Genomic DNA, 18,859 nt, shown 5'->3' on the forward strand with positions numbered 1-18,859 from the left:
AATCCTTACCTTTCAAACAAACATGGTTGCAAAGGTACACTTCAAATTAGTTTTATTTTTTATTTTTTAGAGGTCATTGTTTTCCTGATACATCTCTGATGAGTGTACTAGTAATCTGATGAGTGTACTAGTAATAGTACTATCCATAAACACAACTGTTCGGATCCCAGCACCCGTAGAAACAAGGATGGAGGCTTCTATTGTAAGTGCTGATCTGGTTACCGCTTAGATACAACCACTATGAGTTGCAAGCGTAAAGACTTTGGATGGGCTACCATTCTTCTTGGTAAGCTTCCCTCACTTTTTTTTTCTACACTTCTAGTTTCCAAGATGTTATCATCTCTATGTCTCTATGATGTTTACGTAAAAAAAACTTACTCTGGTCATCTATGTGTGATGTGATCAGGAACAACCATCGGGTTCTTGTCCATCCTTCTTGTCATTAGCTGTGTACAACAGAGAAGGAAGCAGGAGAAAAACACCGAGCTCCGACAACAATTCTTTACGCAGAATGGTGGCGGCATGTTGATACACAGACTCTCAGGAGCAGGGCTGTCTAATGTTGATTTCAAAATCTTTACCGAGGAAGCCATGAAGGAAGCAAGTAACGGTTACGACGAGAGCAATATCCTAGGCCAGGGAGGCCAAGGAACAGTCTACAAAGGGATATAACCAGACAACTCCATAGTTGCTATTAAGAAATCTCGGCTAGTAGACCGTAGCCAAATGGCGCAGTTCATCAACGAAGTGCTCGTCCTTTCACAAATCAACCACAGTAACGCGGTCAAGCTCCTTGGTTGTTGTCTGGAGACGGAAGTCCCCTTGCTGGTCTACGAGTCTGTAACTAATGGCACCCTTTCCGACCAATTGCACGGTTCCATGTCTGATTCTTCTCTTACGTTGGAACAACGCCTGAGGATAGCCGTGGAGATAGCTGGAAGTCTTGCTTATCTGCACTCCTCTGCTTCTATTCCAATCATCCACCGAGACGTCAAGACTACTAATATTCTCTTGGATGAGAACTTAACTGCAAAGGTAGCTGACTTTGGTGCTTCAAGGCTTATACCAATGGATAAAGACCAGCTCATAAATATGGTGAAAGGAACTGTAGGCTATTTAGACCCAGAATACTACAACACAGGCCTACTAAACGAAAAGAGTGATGTTTATAGCTTCGGGGTAGTTCTCATGGAACTGCTATCAGGCCAAAAGGCATTGTGTTTTGAGAGGTCACAGCAGTCAAAACATTTGGGGAGTTACTTTGCTTCTGCCATGAAAGAGAATAGGTTGCACGAGGTTATTGATGAAAAGGTAATTAACGAGAATAATTGGAGGGAGATAGAGGAAGCTGCCAGAGTTGCTATGGAGTGTACAAGAGTGACGGGAGAAGAAAGGCCACTGATGAAGGAAGTAGCTGCAAAGCTTGAGGGCTTGAGAGTCGCAAGAATCATGTTGAAAAGTAAACTTGATTTGGGTTAAGCATTATTGGGCTAATCATGTGTTGATCCAAAACCTTAACCCAAACTCTAGAATAATCTTCCACCTCCTTAGAATAAAAATCTAGATATTCTCATAGAATTATCTAGATAATTATAATAAAAAAATCTTAGATATTATGGTAGAATTGTCTAGATTTAGGATCAAAATATGTAAGATATTTTGTATTTTGGAGACTATAAATACCTCCACTCCCCTTTCATTTTGTATCACCAAGAAATAATCCAAGTTTGTAAGAAGTAATAAAATCCTCTTCTAAGTTATATAATCTTTCTTCTTCACAAAACTTCTTTCTCTTCAAACACTTAAACAATTTCTCCATCTTTATAAAATTTTCATTCCAACAAAGTGGTATCAGAGCTACAAGTTCCTTTTGAAGATGGCAAACAATGGTGTTCCCTTCCAAGTTCCATTGCTCACTAAGAGCAACTATGACAATTGGAGTCTTAGGCTGATGGCTATCCTAGGAGCACATGATGTGTGGGAGATAGTCGAGAAAGGCTTCAATGAACCGGAGAATGATGGTGGTCTATCTCAAACTCAAAAGGATGGTTTGAGAGATTCAAGGAAGAGAGACAAGAAGGCTCTCTGTCTAATCTATCAAGGATTAGATGAAGATACATTTGAGAAGGTTGCTGGAGCAAAGACATCCAAAGAAGCATGGGAGAAGCTTCAGACATCTTACAAGGGAGCGGAACAAGTTAAGAAGGTACGTCTTCAAACTCTAAGAGGATAATTTGAAGCATTACAAATGAAGGAAGGAGAACTCATCTCAGATTACTTCTCAAGAGTCTTGACGGTTACTAATAACCTAAAAAGAAATGGTGAGAAGTTAGATGATGTAAGAATCATGGAGAAAGTTCTTAGATCATTGGATTCGAAATTCGAACACATTGTTACCGTGATTGAAGAGACAAAAGACTTGGAGACTATGACAATGGAGCAACTTCTTGGATCACTACAAGCTTATGAAGAAAAGAAGAAGAAGAAAGAAGATATTGTGGAGCAAGTTCTCAAGATGAGAATTGATCACAAGGAAGACAGTGGCCGAAATCATCCGAGACGTGGTGGTGGTCATTTTCGAGGACGAGGTCGTGGTGTAAATGGACGAGGTTGGAGACCATATGAAGACAACTTCAACCAAAGAGGAGAGAACTCATCAAGAGGTCGTGGAAGAGGAAATCCAAAATCAAGGTACGATAAATCAAGCATCAAATGCTATAGTTGTGGGAAATTTGGACATTATGCTTCTGAATGCAAAACTCCAAACAACAATAGAGTTGAAGAGAAGTCCAACTATGTTGAAGAAAGGAGTAAAGAAGAAGATATGCTATTGATGGCTTACAAGAAAGATGAACCAAATGAGGTTCACAAGTGGTACCTTGATAGTGGTGCAAGCAACCACATGTGTGGAAATAAAAGCATGTTCGTGGAGCTTGATGAATCGGTGAAAACTGATGTGGCTTTAGGAGATGAATCGAAGATGGAAGTGAAAGGTAAACGAAATATTCTCATCCGCTTGAAGAATGGAGATCATCAATTCATTTCCAACGTTTACTACATTCCAAGCATGAAGACCAACATCTTGAGCCTAGGACAACTCTTAGAGAAAGGTTATGACATTCGACTAAAAGATAATAGCCTTTCTTTAAGAGATAATGCAAATAATCTCATCACAAAGGTGCCAATGTCAAGCAATAGAATGTTTGTCCTAAACATTCAAAATGACATTGCACGATGTCTCAAGATGTGCTACAAGGAGGAATCTTGGCTTTGGCATCTTCGATTTGGGCATCTCAACTTTGGAGGCTTAGAGCTACTTTCCAAGAAAGAAATGGTGAAAGGATTACCTTGCATCAATCATCCAAATCAAGTGTGTGAAGGTTGCTTACTTGGAAAGCAATTCAAGATGAGTTTTCCAAAGGAGTCGGAGACAAGAGCAAGAAAGCCACTAGAACTCATACATACAGATGTATGTGGCCCAATCAAACCAAGTTCACTTGGTAAGAGTAACTACTTCCTTCTCTTTATTGATGACTTTTCAAGAAAAACATGGGTTTACTTTTTGAAACAAAAATCAGAAGTGTTTGAAAATTTCAAAAAGTTCAAAGCCCATGTTGAGAAGGAAAGTGGTCTTAAGATCAAGTCCATGAGATCAGATCGAGGAGGAGAATTCATGTCCAAGGAGTTTCTGAAGTATTGTGAAGATAATGGCATTCGAAGACAGTTGACGGTGCCAAGAACCCCTCAACAAAATGGAGTAGCGGAAAGAAAGAATAGGACAATACTTGAGATGGCAAGAAGCATGCTCAAGAGTAAGAAGCTACCAAAGGAGTTGTGGGCAGAAGCAGTTGCTTGTGCGGTTTATATATCAAACCGTTCTCCAACAAAGAGTGTTTTAGAAAAGACACCACAAGAAGCTTGGAGCGGAAGGAAGCCTGGAGTCTCACACCTAAGAGTCTTTGGAAGCATTGCTCACGCTCATGTTCCAGACGAGAAGCGGAGCAAACTAGATGATAAAAGTGAAAAGTACATCTTCATTGGGTATGACGCTAACTCCAAAGGCTACAAGCTCTACAATCCTGAAACAAAGAAGACAATCATTAGTCGGAATGTCATCTTTGATGAAGAAGGAGAATGGGATTGGAGATCAAATAATGAAGACTACAACTTCTTTCCATCCTTTGAAGAAGAGAATGTGGAGCAACCGAGAGAAGAGCCAGCTACACCACCAACAACAAGTTCTCAAGGAGATGAAAGCTCAAGTGAAAGGACTCCACGTTTTAGAAGTCTACAGGACATCTACGAGGTAACCAAAAATCAAGACAATCTTACTCTATTTTGTCTATTTGCGGATTGCGAGCCTATGAACTTTGAAGAAGCCCAAGAAAAGAAGTCATGGAGAAGTGCAATGGATGAGGAAATCAAGTCGATTCAAAAGAATGATACATGGGAGTTAGCTTCACTTCCAAATGGACACAAGGCAATTGGTGTGAAGTGGGTGTACAAGGCAAAGAAGAACTCTAAAGGAGAAGTTGAAAGGTACAAGGCAAGATTGGTGGCAAAAGGCTATAGTCAAAGAGCCGGGATCGACTATGATGAGGTATTTGCTCCAGTTGCTCGCTTAGAAACGGTTAGACTAATCATTTCATTGGCAGCCCAAAAGAGTTGGAGGATACATCAACTGGATGTAAAATCAGCTTTCTTAAATGGAGACCTTGAGGAAGAAGTCTACGTTGAGAAACCACAAGGCTACATAGTCAAAGGAGAAGAAGACAAAGTCTTAAGGCTGAAGAAGGCGCTTTATGGATTAAAGCAAGCACCAAGAGCATGGAACACTCGGATTGATAAGTACTTCAAGGAGAAAGGCTTCATCAAGTGTCCATATGAGCATGCACTTTATATCAAAACTCAAAACAATGATATATTGATTGCATGCTTATATGTTGATGACTTGATATTCACTGGCAACAATCCGATTATGTTTGAAGATTTCAAGATGGAGATGACAAAGGAGTTCGAGATGACCGACATTGGATTGATGTCATACTACCTTGGCATTGAAGTAAAGCAAGAAGAAAATGGAATCTTCATTACTCAAGAAGGCTATGCTAAAGAGGTGCTTAAGAAGTTCAAGATGGATGACTCAAATCCAGTTTGCACGCCAATGGAATGTGGAGTCAAGTTATCAAAGGAAGAAGAAGGAGAGAGTGTGGATCCAACACTCTTTAAGAGTTTGGTTGGAAGCTTACGATATCTAACGTGCACAAGGCCCGACATCCTACACGCAGTTGGAGTTGTGAGTCGATACATGGAGCATCCAACAACAACTCATTTCAAGGCAGCCAAGAGGATCCCACGCTATATCAAAGGTACAATCAACTTTGGCTTGTATTACTCTATTTTTGACGATTACAAGCTTGTTGGATATAGCGATAGCGATTGGGATGGAGACGTAGATGACCGGAAAAGCACAAGTGGCTTCGTGTTTTTCATTGGAGAAACCGCTTTCACATGGATGTCAAAGAAACCAATTGTCACTCTTTCTACTTGTGAAGCAGAGTATGTGGCAGCTACTTCATGTGTTTGCCATGCCATTTGGTTACGAAACTTGCTAAAGGAGTTGAACCTACCACAAGAGGAGCCAACAAAGATCTTTGTGGATAACAGGTCGGCAATAGCATTGGCGAAGAATCCAGTCTTCCATGATCGGAGTAAGCACATTGATACCCGTTATCACTACATTAGAGAATGTATTACCAAGATGGATGTGCAGTTAGAGTATGTGAAGACAAATGATCAAGTAGCTGATATCTTCACCAAGCCACTCAAGCGAGAAGACTTTATCAAGATGAGGAGCTTACTCGGAGTAACCAAATCAAGTTTAAGAGGGGGTGTTGAAAAGTAAACTTGATTTGGGTTAAGCATTATTGGGCTAATCATGTGTTGATCCAAAACCTTAACTCAAATTCTAGAATAATCTTCCACCTCCTTAGAATAAAAATCTAGATATTCTCATAGAATTATCTAGATAATTATAATAAAAAATCTTAGATATTATGGTAGAATTCTCTAGATTTAGGATCAAAATATGTAAGATATTTTGTATTTTGGAGACTATAAATACCTCCACTCCTCTTTCATTTTGTATCACCAAGAAATAATCCAAGTTTGTAAGAAGTAATAAAATCCTCTTCTAAGTTATATAATCTTTCTTCTTCACAAAACTTCTTTCTCTTCAAACAATTAAACACTTCCTCGATCTTTATAAAATTTTCATTCCAACAAATCAAACATCAGTGGTCGGATCAGTATCATAATGAAACTGAGAACTTGTTTAGTGTTGAAATCTTATCAGCGCAAGAGAATACAAGTAGCAGTGGCTATGACAGCATCAATAATGTAGCGAGGTTGCACATTGAAGCTGGTCGCTGATATTTACTCATTTGAAATACTGATGTTTTAGGATTTTCACATATATTAACAAAAGTTAAATACATATTTTATTTCTTATTTTTTATTTTAGCTTTATTTCATTTCCAATACAGTTAAATCATTCATATTTTTAGATTTTATTTTATGTTTATGTTATAAAACAAAGTGCATTAACTAAAAGTCAAAACCATCATTTTTTATTACGGAGGAAGTGTTAGTTAAAATTCTATCAAAACCACATCTAGATCTCTTGTTAATGAAAGTATCAAGACATTCAAGAACATTTATGCTTTGACAAATTGTTATAGACCATCAGTACTACTAATGTTCATAATTTGTATGCTAACTGATAGAAAATTTAGAGTTCTTGTGCAAAATGTGTTAGGAAATACGCGGTCAAATTTTGCGGAAAACCAGAATTTATGGAAGCGAAAAAGAAGCACAGACACAAAATTATTAACGGAGTTCGGCCAATGTTGCCTACGTCTCCGGATCTGCTACAGATCTTTTATTATTAACCAGGGAAATTTTACAAGCTCACAACTCACACCCCGATCCCAAATATACTCAGAAATTTTCAGAAATTACTCGAAATTTCTTAAAGAAGATTTTTTGTGAATTTTTTTTTTCTCTGCTCTTCTCTCGTTCTCTCTGTTTTTCTTGTTTTTGGGATGCCTTTCATCTACACCTCAGCTCTCCTTTTATAAGCATGAAGAAGGTGTTTGGTGAGCTCACAATCTTTGACAAAACCAACGTCAACAATTTCAGCTCACCGTCCATGCATGCCGACCAACACGTAAAACGTGTTTTAACAATCTCCCACTTGAAGACTGATTTCAATTTGTCTTCACACCTTGATCAATGTAGCAGGTATTTCCAGCTTGTTACTCCAACAAGCTAACTGAGGTTGCACACGACCTCAACTTATCATATGGCACGAGCTTCGTCAGCATGTCTGCCGGATTCTTGCTTCCTGGGATCTTTTCAAGCACTAACATTTCATCTTCTAACGCTGATCTGATGAAATGATATCGACGATGTATGTGCTTCGTCCGAGCATGGTAAACCGGATTCTTTGCCAAATCGATTGCACTTTTACTGTCACAGTACAACATACTTTTCCCTTGGTCATGGCCTAGCTCTTCTAGGAAATACTGTAGCCATATCATCTCTTTTGTTGCCTCCGTTACCGCAATATACTCAGCTTCACAGCTTGATAGAGATACAATTTTCTGCAACTTTGAAACCCAACAAATTGCAATACCGCCAAAGGTGTAGACATAACCGGTTGTGCTCTTCGTGCTATCAACGTCACCTCCATTGTCAGCATCTACATATCCCTGCAATCCCGTCTTAGACTTCGTGAAACATAGCGATAAACTTGGATTTCCTTTCAGGTATCTGAAAATCCACTTAACGGCTTCCCAATGTTCATTTCCTGGATTGCTCATAAATCTGCTGGCGACTCCCACTGCATGTGCAATGTCTGGCCTTGTACATATCATTGCGTACATCAGGCTGCCAATAGCAGAAGCATATGGAACTTTATCCATACATTTCATATCTTCTTCCGTCTTTGGAGACTGTTCTCTGAATAACCGAAAATGACTTGCCAGGGGAGTACTGACTGGCTTCGCATCATCCATGTTAAACCTCTTGAGGATTTTCTTCACATACTCCTCTTGTGATAACTTAAGACCTTCCTTGCTTCTACTGATTCTCATCCCTAGAATTTGTCTTGCTTCTCCAAGGTCTTTCATCGCAAACTCTTCTGAGAGTTTCGTCTTCAAGCTATTGATCTCGTGCAAGTCTGCTCCTACTATCAGCATGTCATCGACATATAGGAGCAATATCAAGTAGGACTCTTCAAGCGTCTTGAAGTAACAACAGTGATCAGCTTCACACCTCAAGAAACCAACGCCTTTAATAAAGCTGTCGAACCGTTTATACCACTGTCTTGGAGCTTGTTTTAAGCCGTACAAACTCCTTTTCAGCTTGCAAACAAGGCTTTCCTTTCCTTTGATCTCAAAGCCTTCGGGTTGCTTCATATAAATTTCCTCATCCAAATCACCGTGAAGAAATGCCGTCTTCACATCCATTTGTTGAAGATGCAGATCTTCTTGTGCTACCAGCCCAAGAACCGTTCTGATGGTCACCATCTTGACTACAGGAGATAAGATTTCAGTGTAGTCAACGCCTTCTTTTTGTTGGAATCCTTTCACAACAAGCCTCGCTTTATAGCGCTTACTCCCATCAGGTTCTTTTTTTATTCTTTAAACCCACTTGTTATGCAATGTCTTTTTCTCCTTAGGCAAATCTGCTAACTCCCACGTGTGATTGGATAACAACGAGTCCATCTCGTCGTTCATTGCAAGCTCCCACTTGATCGACTCATCAACTTGCATAGCTTCCTCATAACATTCAGGCTCGCCTCTGTCTGTGAGCAGAATGTAGTTGAGCGATGGAGAAAATCTTACTGGCTTTCTGATGATTCTGCATGGCCGTCGTAACTCCGTGACTGGTGTATATGGGACCACTTCAGAATCATCACTTTCTTCAGCTTCACCACTCTCGTCTTGAGAGATTTCTTCTTCTGCTGTTGTGGTATCCTGTGGCAACTCCGGTGTCAGGATATCTTCTAAGTCAACAGCTCTAGGCTCTTTCCTTTCCGAGCCTTCTCTTAGCTTATCCTTGTACAACACTTCTTCGTTGAACACAACATTCTTGCTGCGGATGATCTTTCGATTTTCATCATCCCAAAACCGGTAACCAAACTCCGTGTTACCATAACCGATGAAGTAACACTTCTTAGACTTCGAGTCAAGTTTACTTCTTGCAGCATCATCAATATGAACATAAGCTAAGCATCCGAACACCTTTAGATAAGAAAGATTTACTTTCTTTCCGCTCCAAACTTCTTCAGGGATCTTAAATCCCAATGGTACAGACGGTCCTCTGTTTATTAAGAAGGCTGCGGTATTGATTGCATCTGCCCAAAATGTCTTTGGCAATCCACAGTGAAATCTCATGCTCCTTGCACGCTCATTCAAGGTTCGGTTCATCCTTTCCGCGATTCCATTCTGTTGAGGCGTTCCAGGAATAGTCTTCTCCATCTTAATCCCATTATCAGCGCAATATCTCTTGAATTCGTCGCTAATGTACTCTCCAGCATTATCAGACCTTAAACACTTCAACTTGAGATTCGTCTCAATCTCAACCATGGCTTTCCATATTTTGAAAACCGAAAACACTTCATGCTTGTTCTTCATGAAGTAAACCCACACCTTTCTTGTGGAGTCATCAATAAAGGTCACATAGTAGTACGAACCTCCCAGCGATGCAACAGGAGCGGGTCCCCACACGTCAGTGTGCACCAGCTCTAACTTCTCAGATTTTGGCTCTCTTCCTCCTTTAGAGAAACTAACTCGTTTCTGTTTCCCAAGGATGCAACTTTCACACATCTGATGATCCACCGTCTTCAGATCCAGAAGAGCGCCATTTTCCACCATGAGTTTCATCCCTTTCTCACTCATGTGCCCCAAACTACAATGCCACAACTTGGTATGTTTGGCATTCTCGACAACAGCAACAGTGTCTTGATAACTCGTCGTCATATAAAGAGTGCCTCTTTTATGACCTCTAGCCACCACCATGGAACCTTTCTTGACTCTCCAGGCTCCACCACCAAAATTAACATCGTGCCCCGTATCATCAAGTTGACCTACTGAGATCAGATTTCGCATCAACTTTGGAACATGTCTGACCTTTGTAATCTTCCACACACGTCCGTCTGACATTTTCAGGTTGATATCTCCAATACCAACTATGTCCAAAGGTAATCCATCAGCAAGATATACCTTTCCGTAATTTCCCGCAACATAATTCTCCATAATGTTATGGTGCGGTGTGGTGTGGAATGACGCTCCTGAGTCAAGAACCCATGGATCGACTGGGCTATCAACATAGGATATTGACGCTTTGGTGGTACTTGTAGCTGCATCACGAGCTTCAATTTTCCTCGGGGAATCAACAGACACTACCAATGCATCAGCGATTTCACGTGTCACTGCATTGGCTCCGCCTCTAGTGTTTTCTTCCTTCTTCGGTGGTGCTCCGCAATTCTTCTTGATGTGACCTGTCTTTCCACAATTCCAGCACTCTGCAGGCTGTCTGAATTTGGATTGACCTCGTCCATTCCTTGACTTCGATCTGCCATTACTCCGGTTATTTCTATATGGGTTTCTCCCTCTGTTTCCACGTTGAAAGCAGAGCTCGTTGATGCCTCCCCAGGGTCTATCCTTCGAACTTCCTCAGAAAGGATACGATCTCTAACATCATTGAATTTGAGCTTTTGAGTACCCACAGAATTACTAACCGCTACCCTCATCGGCTCCCAACTACTTGGCAGAGATGCCACCAGAATCAGTGCTCGCACTTCATCGTCAAACTCGATTTCAACTGATGACAATTGGTTGACAATCGTGTTGAACTCGTTCACATGTGCGGCAACCAGGCCACCTTCTTCCATCTTCAAATGGAAGAGTTTCTTCATGAGAAACACCTTATTGTTTGCCGAAGGTTTCTCATACATATCCGAGAGAACTTTCATGAGCCCTTTCGTGGTCTTCTCCTTCGCAACGTTGTGAGCAACATTTTTCGACAGTGTTAACCTTATAACACCCAGAACTTGTCTGTCAAGGAGCTCCCACTCATCCTGATACATCTTCTCAGGCTTCTTGCTCAGCGGTTGATGAAACTTCTTTCCGTATAGATAATCTTCAATTTGCATTCTCCAAAATGCATAATCTGTACCGTCAAATTTCCCGATACTGTGCGCCAAACCGTCTTCGCCTCCCATCGTTTCTAGAACCACCGTGTATTAAACACCTCAATCGACAAACCGATGTTACCGACAAAATTCACTATTCACGAATTACTGTTCATGTGAATAATAACTCCGCAAAAAATTTGACCGATCACCGTAATTCAAGCTCTGATACCAGATGTTAGGAAATACGCGGTCAAATTTTGCGGAAAACCAAAATTTATGGGAGTGGGAAAGAAGTACACACACAAAATTATTAACGGAGTTCGGCCAATGTTGCCTACGTCTCCGGATCTGCTACAGATCTTTTATTATTAACCAGAAAAATTTTACAAGCTCACAACTCACACCCCGATCTCAAATATACTCAGAAATTACTCGTAATTTCTTATAGAAGAATTTTTGTGAAAAAAAAAAAATCTTTTTTTTCTTCTTTTTCTTCTTCTTTTCTTTTCTGCTCTTCTCTCGTTCTCTCTGTTTTTTTTGTTTTTGGGATGCCTTTCATCTTCACCTCAGCTCTCCTTTTATAAACATGAAAAATGTGTTTGGTGAGCTCACAATCTTTGACAAAACCAACGTCAACAATTTCAGCTCACAGTCCATGCATGCCGACCAACACGTAAAACGTGTTTTAACAAAATCTCCCCTCGTGGTTGTGATTTCATGTCATTGAAATGCCATTATGGTTGCACAACTCAAGAAAGAAAGAAAGAAAGAAAGAAAGAGTGGATTAAAATCAAGATAATAGGGTGATTTGGGGTCGAGTGCGGAAGGTAGGCTCCGGCCAACAACTAGATTAAGACCAGCGCCTTGAATAATTAAAAGTCAATAACTATTACATATATAATTAAATTGGTGCGAACGTATAAATCAATTTTATTAATCCAAACAATTTTTAAAAAAATTTGATAGGATATGTAATTAAATTTAAATGATATTAACATAGATAGTATATTTTTAATATTAATGTCTATTAAATGATGCTTTCTACTCATAATTTTTTTATCATGCGTATCTTTAATAGCAAAAACTTTAAATTACTGATAACAAAATTTTCATTGTGGAATTAATAATTTTAGTAATTTATAATTTAAAAGAATTTATCAATGTTAGTTCAAAACTTTTATCAAAAATATTATACAAAGTAAATTTTGAAATTAAAATATTAATTTATTCAATATGGTTTATAGTTTAATTTAGAATGATATATATACAATATATTTTAAATCTAAATGATTAATTAAATTAGACTTTTATTTATATGATTTTGTAATCATTTGTATTTTTGTCATAACAAAAATTTTAAACCATGAATCGCAAAATTTGAATGTGAGACTTTTAACAGTTTTAGTAATTATAGTCATTTTTTAAAATTTAAAATATAACATAAACAGAAAATGCTAAATTTTTATAATATTTTTATTGTGATTTTTTTTAATTATTTTAATAGTTTAAAATTAAACAAATTTGATACAAGATATATTATTTTTTTTATCAGATCTTTATTATTCAAAATTATTAATTGTCATATATATTTTAGCCACATTAGACAATTCCGTAATCTTTATTTAAGGAAATAATAAATGATATTAATAATGAATTTATGGTTAGTTTAATAAAAAGCTTATTATATAATTAGATGGACTAACATATTTCTCTAATAATTCTAAGAATCATCCTATTGATGACACGTGGATACAAAAAAAAGTTGTAATGTTTCACAAATAATATATAGGAGATTTTTTTTAATGAATGACAGAAAGGTTTGCAATTCATTAAACAACTAGAGCGCGCCCGTGCGGGTTTTGGTTTTTGGGCGCGAAGATTTGGTTTTTACTTTTCTATAAATTGCGTAATGACATTTTTAAATACATGCATAGATTACTTGTCTAAATTTAGTTATTTACAAACTTACCCATACATAGAAGAATCCTATTCGAACTCCATCCAAAAATTTATTATACTCGAACATAGTTTAGTTTTAAAATTCAAAAAAAAAATTAATACCCGTAAAATCGATATGTACTCGAACTTGTACATGAATGCCTATATCTAGCTAACTCTGTAAACAAGTATATTTTTTTGATAACCGGTTTGAATTCCCTTCGCGAATAGAATAATTTTATTGAAACATGTGAAATTATTATGGTTAACACGTAAAATAAATGATGTCGAATTATTATGGTTAATGTAATTAATGAAGTAGTTTGAAAAAGTAGAAAAACAATGTAAAAATATAATAAAAAATTAAAAATATGTAAGTTTTGTTTTGTGTGTTTCAAAAAAAATGTAAGTTTTGTTTTGTATTTCTGAAACAAATGAAGATGAATTAATTAGAAAAGACAATAAATGAAGTAATTAGATAAAAATGAATGAAAATCTGTAAGAATTTATTAAAATAGGTAAGTATTATTTTGTAACTCTATTAAAATAGATTAGGCTTAAAGGGGCCTTGCAATTCCTCTTCTAAGCCCAAACATTTAAGTTAAGTTAAACAGTAGAGACTTTTCTTTTTGACGAAAAGTCAAATTTCACTTCATCATTTTGGTCTCTTTCGTTTTCCGGCCCCTCCACTGGTATATGTCACAGTCACACAGTACTTCACTTCATCATCTTGGTCTCCCTCGTCTTTAACGTCCGGCCCTCCAATTATTGTCTCGGCCTTCTCCTTTTAAAGATCAGATCATGCACGACTCATATGGAATATATAAAGATAAGGTGTAACTCCGAGTCTCCGATTCACTAGAATATAACTAATAAAGGACTATGATACCATGTTAAAAATGTTATGGATGGACACTATTGATATAATTACCATAATGTAAAAGCTATCTAGTCCAACTATAATCACATGAAAATACATAAAGACATCATGGAGATCTAGGATCGGAGCATCTCCTTCGTTATAATCTCAATTTGTAATTGGTATAAGATAGTAACTAGAGTTATTTAACTTTGAATTAATTACGAACTGCCATTCTATTACTAGTCTGAATTAATTAGTCATAGTACCTAAATGTGATATTCCATAGCGGGGAAAAAGCCATCTGCTAGCAAAGTAACACTAGAACTTTCAACAGAAAACAACTTATTATATATATAGTCTAAGAGTAATCCCACTGCTATTTTTTTTTTTTTTTTGCAAAGTATGTAGAAGTTATTAAAACTAGGAAAAAAATAGGAAGAGGGATATGAATTTTTATTTGAGAAACCCAACAAAAAGATTAGAAATACTTTTACAATATGTGTCGGCCTGTGATTCATTTAATTTCTTTTTTAATAATTTAAAATTAACTAACGATAGAATTGAAACTATTAGTATTTTTGCCCGTGAGATATTTTGGTGGGTCTTTACCAATGGACATGATATAATAGAGAGAACGTGTTATGATCAGGAGCCATACATACGAATATTCCTGGTAATCACAAACGTCGTGGTCTTTGTGTCCTACAAAACTAAATGACAGAAACAAAGACTTCGGGATGCTAAATGAGTTGGTACATTGACTTGTCTATAGTTAAATAATATTCCTTCCGATCTTTTAATATAAGTCGTTTTAGAACTGTGCACATAGAATAAGAAATCATTAATTTTTTATATTTTATAAACAAAAACATCATTAATTATTTACTTAACCACAAATCAACCAATAATAAAATAGAAAGTATATTATCATTAGTCATATAACATTAAGTGTTAATAAATTTTACATAGAAAACCGAAAACATCATATAATTTGAAAAATAAAAAAATTTCTAAAGAGACTTATGTTAAAGGGAGTAGTATTAGAGTTGGGTCAAGGAAAATAAGTCAAGAGAACATCTCAAGACGGGAGGCTAGAGGAAACTCATAGAGAAACAAATTAGAGTGAAAGAGAGAGAGAGTGGGAAGATGAAGGTGCATGGTGTGTTCTTGATGGCTGTTTTTTACTACCATGCATATACGGAGCTGGTCAATGGGCAGCCTCGCAAGGACTGTCAAACTAGTTGTGGCAAGGTCACAATCGAGTACCCTTTTGGCACTTCTCCAGATTGTTACTATGCCGACGATCCTAGTTTCAATATCACCTGTAACGAGAGAGAAGAGTTGATCTTTGGTGGTAACAAAGTAATCAACATTTCTCACACGGAGCTACGCGTCTGGAATGATATTTCTTACGCTTGCTACGATAGCGGAGGAAATGTGACTGATGGGGTTTCCTACAGTTACTCGCTTGCTAACTTATCTCTCTCCCGCAACAACAAGTTTACTTTAGTTGGCTATAACGCTTTTGCACTTCTGAGCACTACTGGAGCGCGAGATTACTCAACTGGATGCTTGTCAGCATGTGACTCTCCACCGGCGGGAAATGGGGACTGTAATGGTGAAGGTTGCTGCAGGACCGATGTCTATGTCCCTTTGGATAGCATTGGATTCGAAACTCGCCCATCTGGCTTTGGGAACATGACTGTTATGCATGACTTTAATCCTTGCAAATACGCCTTTCTAGCCGAAAATGGTACTTTTCACTTTAATGCTTCGGAAGATCTTAAGAACCTAAGAAATGTCAAAGAGTTCCCTGTGTTACTGGATTGGTCTATTGGAAACCAGAGATGCGATCAAGTTGGAAACAGAAGCATATGCGGTATGAATAACAGCATATGTGTCAATTCTACTCGTGGAACCGGGTATAACTGCAAATGTTTAGAAGGTTTTGAGGGGAATCCTTACCTTTCAAATGAAAAGGGTTGCCAAGGTACACTTCACGTTAATTTATTTTTTCTTTCTATCGTCTTTCAACGGTTTAGTCGTACATTTCTTGTTTCATCCAACGGATTATTTACCTGTGTCAGACATCAATGAATGTATTAGTACTATCCATAAACATAACTGCTCGGATCCCAGCACCTGTAGAAACAAGGATGGAGGCTTCTATTGTAAATGCCGATCTGGTTACCGCTTAGATACAAACACTATGAGTTGCAAGCGTAAAGACTTTGGATGGGCTACAATTCTTCTTGGTAAGCTTCCCTCATTTCTTTTCTGGACTTGTAGTTTCCAAGATGTTATCATCTCTATGTGTATATGATCTCCTAATGTTTATAACCAGGCCTGGGCAAAAAAAATTAAACCGAAAACCTTAACAAAATTTACTGAAATAACCGAAGCCAAAACCGGATCAAAATTTTTAAATACCCAAATGATTCTTATATTTCTATATCTGAAATAACCAAACCGAACTAGCAAGAACCAAACAAGACTCGAATATATAAATATATTAATTATATATACAAATAACATGACCAAATATATATATAGTTTCAAAATCTATTAAAAGTGTAAGAAAGTATTTGAAAAGCTTAATTATCAAAAAGCATTGTATCTAAACTTGTATCTGAAATTATCTGAAAGTATCATATATTTTTATCCAAAATAATCTGAATTATCTGAAGATTTTTATTCAAACATCTAATTAGACCATACATATCCAATATATTACTTGAACTATCCAAATTAACTGAAACTACCGAATCGGAATTGGAACCAAACATGAACCCAATTTTTACGTATTAGAGTGCTCCTAATTTATTATCCGAACCAAAAATTTTCCGTTCCTATAGGAACTACCCCATATACTTGACCCTAACTGGTATCTGAAATGCCCAAGCCGTTCCTATTTATAACTTTGGGGTCGTCCTGAACTTAAAAAGCCATGTCTATAGCTCCCCTCGCTATTTCCTGATTCTTTCTTTTACTGTGTGATGTGATCAGGAACAACCATAGGCTTCTTGTCCATCCTGCTTCTCATTAGCTGCGTACAACAGAAAATGAAGCACCGGAAGACAGCTGAGCTCCGACAAAAATTCTTTGAACAAAATGGTGGCGGCATGTTAATACAGAGACTCTCAGGACCAGGGACATCTAATGCTAATGTAAAAATCTTTACCGAAGAAGGCATGAAGACATCAACCAATGGTTATGACAAGAGCAGAATCCTGGGCCAGGGAGGCCAAGGAACAGTCTACAAAGGGATATTACCTGACAACTCCATAGTCGCAATAAAGAAAGCTCGGCTTGGAGACAACAGCCAAGTAGAGCAGTTCATCAACGAAGTGCTAGTGCTTTCCCAAATCAACCACAGGAACGTGGTCAAGCTCCTAGGATGTTGTCTGGAGACAGAAGTTCCCTTGCTGGTCTATGAGTTCATTAACAGCGGCACCCTTTTCGATCACTTGCATGGTTCCTTGTTTGGTCCTTCTCTAACATGGGAACAACGCCTGAGAATAGCAGTGGAAATTGCTGGAACTCTTGCTTATCTTCACTCATCTGCTTCTATTCCAATCATCCACCGAGACGTCAAGACTGCTAATATTCTCCTGGATGAGAGCTTAACTGCAAAGGTAGCTGACTTTGGTGCTTCAAGGCTGATTCCAATGGACAAGGAGCAGCTCACAACCATGGTGCAAGGAACTCTAGGCTACTTAGATCCAGAATACTACAACACAGGGTTGTTGAATGAAAAGAGTGATGTCTATAGCTTTGGGGTAGTCCTTATGGAACTGCTCTCAGGCCAAAAGGCATTGTGCTTCGAAAGGCCACTGCAGTCAAAACATCTGGTGCATTACATTGCTTCTGCCATGAAAGAGAATAGGTTCCACGAGGTTATTGACGAGAAAGTAATCAACGAGAATAACTGGAAGGAGATAGAGGAAGCTGTCAGAGTTGCTATGGAGTGTACAAGAATGACGGGAGAGGAAAGGCCATTGATGACGGAAGTAGCTGCAAAGCTTGAGGGCTTGAGAGTCACGAAAAGCAAACATCAGTGGTCGGATCAGTATCCTGGGGACGAGACTGAGAACTTGGTCGGTGTTGGAGTCTTATCAGCGCAAGGCGATACAAGTAGCACTGGCTATGATAGCATCAAGAATGTAGCAAGCATGCACATGGAAGCTGGTCGCTGAGATATATTAGTCAAGGCTCTGTCAAAATCATGTCTAACTCTTTTTTTTTAATGAAAAGATAATATCATTTCTATATAGTTTCTCACCTCTTTTGGCTCACTTAAACAGTTTAAAACTAGAGTATCAAGACAATAATGAAGAACATGTATGCATTGAGATATTCTTACTAGACAGACCATCAGTACTTATTTTACAGTGTCTAAGTTTAGATTCCAATAAACTCAACTCCTGGACTTTTGTGTCTATTCATACATCTCTATAGCTTTGAGTGAGTGCTACTAAGGATCTGAATATTAGGCTCTAGAGAAAACAATAAGTTACTATTTTGGTTGATTTGCCTCAAAAGTATCTCAACTCATCACCTCCTTTCTTCACGTTGCCCCTGGTCTTAGACCTGGGCTTCTGGAAAACTGGATTTGCAAACTCTTGGAATCAGGATCCTCTTCATCCATTCGATAGCCTGTCAAATGCACAGTGGAATCAGTTAATTATGAGGTCGAGTGTCTTTCTTAAGGAAACCACAGCATGTTGAATGAAGATAAAGAGTATATTACAAGAAACAATGCACCATAAACTCAATATGTATAAAACCTCATAATTCCAAATATTTAGGAAACAGAGAGAATCTTAGTTACCTTGCAGGGCATTTGAGTCTCGAAG

The 18,859-nt window shown here is 37.9% G+C and overlaps 2 protein-coding genes across 3 annotated transcripts; both read left to right on the forward strand.

Moving 5' to 3' along the window:
• Window positions 1–123: 123 nt before the first annotated feature.
• Window positions 124–18,298, forward strand: LOC106396098 (wall-associated receptor kinase 4). 2 transcript variants are annotated; one of them, XM_013836394.3, is made up of 3 exons: window positions 15,038–15,993; window positions 16,091–16,258; window positions 17,010–18,298. In XM_013836394.3, the coding sequence occupies exons 1-3, from the start codon at window positions 15,150–15,152 to the stop codon at window positions 18,197–18,199; spliced, it is 2,202 nt and encodes a 733-aa protein (XP_013691848.2). In that variant the 5' UTR covers window positions 15,038–15,149; the 3' UTR covers window positions 18,200–18,298. The 2 variants fall into 2 exon arrangements, with proteins under 2 accessions (XP_048622447.1, XP_013691848.2); XM_048766490.1 differs by lacking the exons at window positions 15,038–15,993; window positions 16,091–16,258 and adding an exon at window positions 124–286.
• LOC106392579 (wall-associated receptor kinase 4-like) lies at window positions 373–1,775 on the forward strand. The gene has a single exon (XM_048766492.1). It carries the CDS (start codon window positions 727–729, stop codon window positions 1,477–1,479), a length of 753 nt encoding a protein of 250 aa, XP_048622449.1. The 5' UTR covers window positions 373–726; the 3' UTR covers window positions 1,480–1,775.
• Window positions 18,299–18,859: the final 561 nt, after the last annotated feature.

Source organism: Brassica napus, chromosome C8, assembly GCF_020379485.1.
Source record: "Brassica napus cultivar Da-Ae chromosome C8, Da-Ae, whole genome shotgun sequence".
Classification (NCBI taxonomy): Eukaryota; Viridiplantae; Streptophyta; class Magnoliopsida; order Brassicales; family Brassicaceae; genus Brassica; species Brassica napus.

Excerpts from the sequence above, each read along its gene's own strand:
- LOC106392579 (XM_048766492.1), top strand. The coding sequence starts at position 727 with ATGGCGCAGTTCATCAACGAAGTGCTCGTCCTTTCACAAATCAACCAC.
- LOC106396098 (XM_013836394.3), top strand. The coding sequence starts at position 15,150 with ATGAAGGTGCATGGTGTGTTCTTGATGGCTGTTTTTTACTACCATGCA. Across the intron at positions 15,994-16,090 it reads AAATGAAAAGGGTTGCCAAG|ACATCAATGAATGTATTAGT; the intron begins GTACACTTCACG and ends TACCTGTGTCAG. Across the intron at positions 16,259-17,009 it reads ATGGGCTACAATTCTTCTTG|GAACAACCATAGGCTTCTTG; the intron begins GTAAGCTTCCCT and ends TGATGTGATCAG.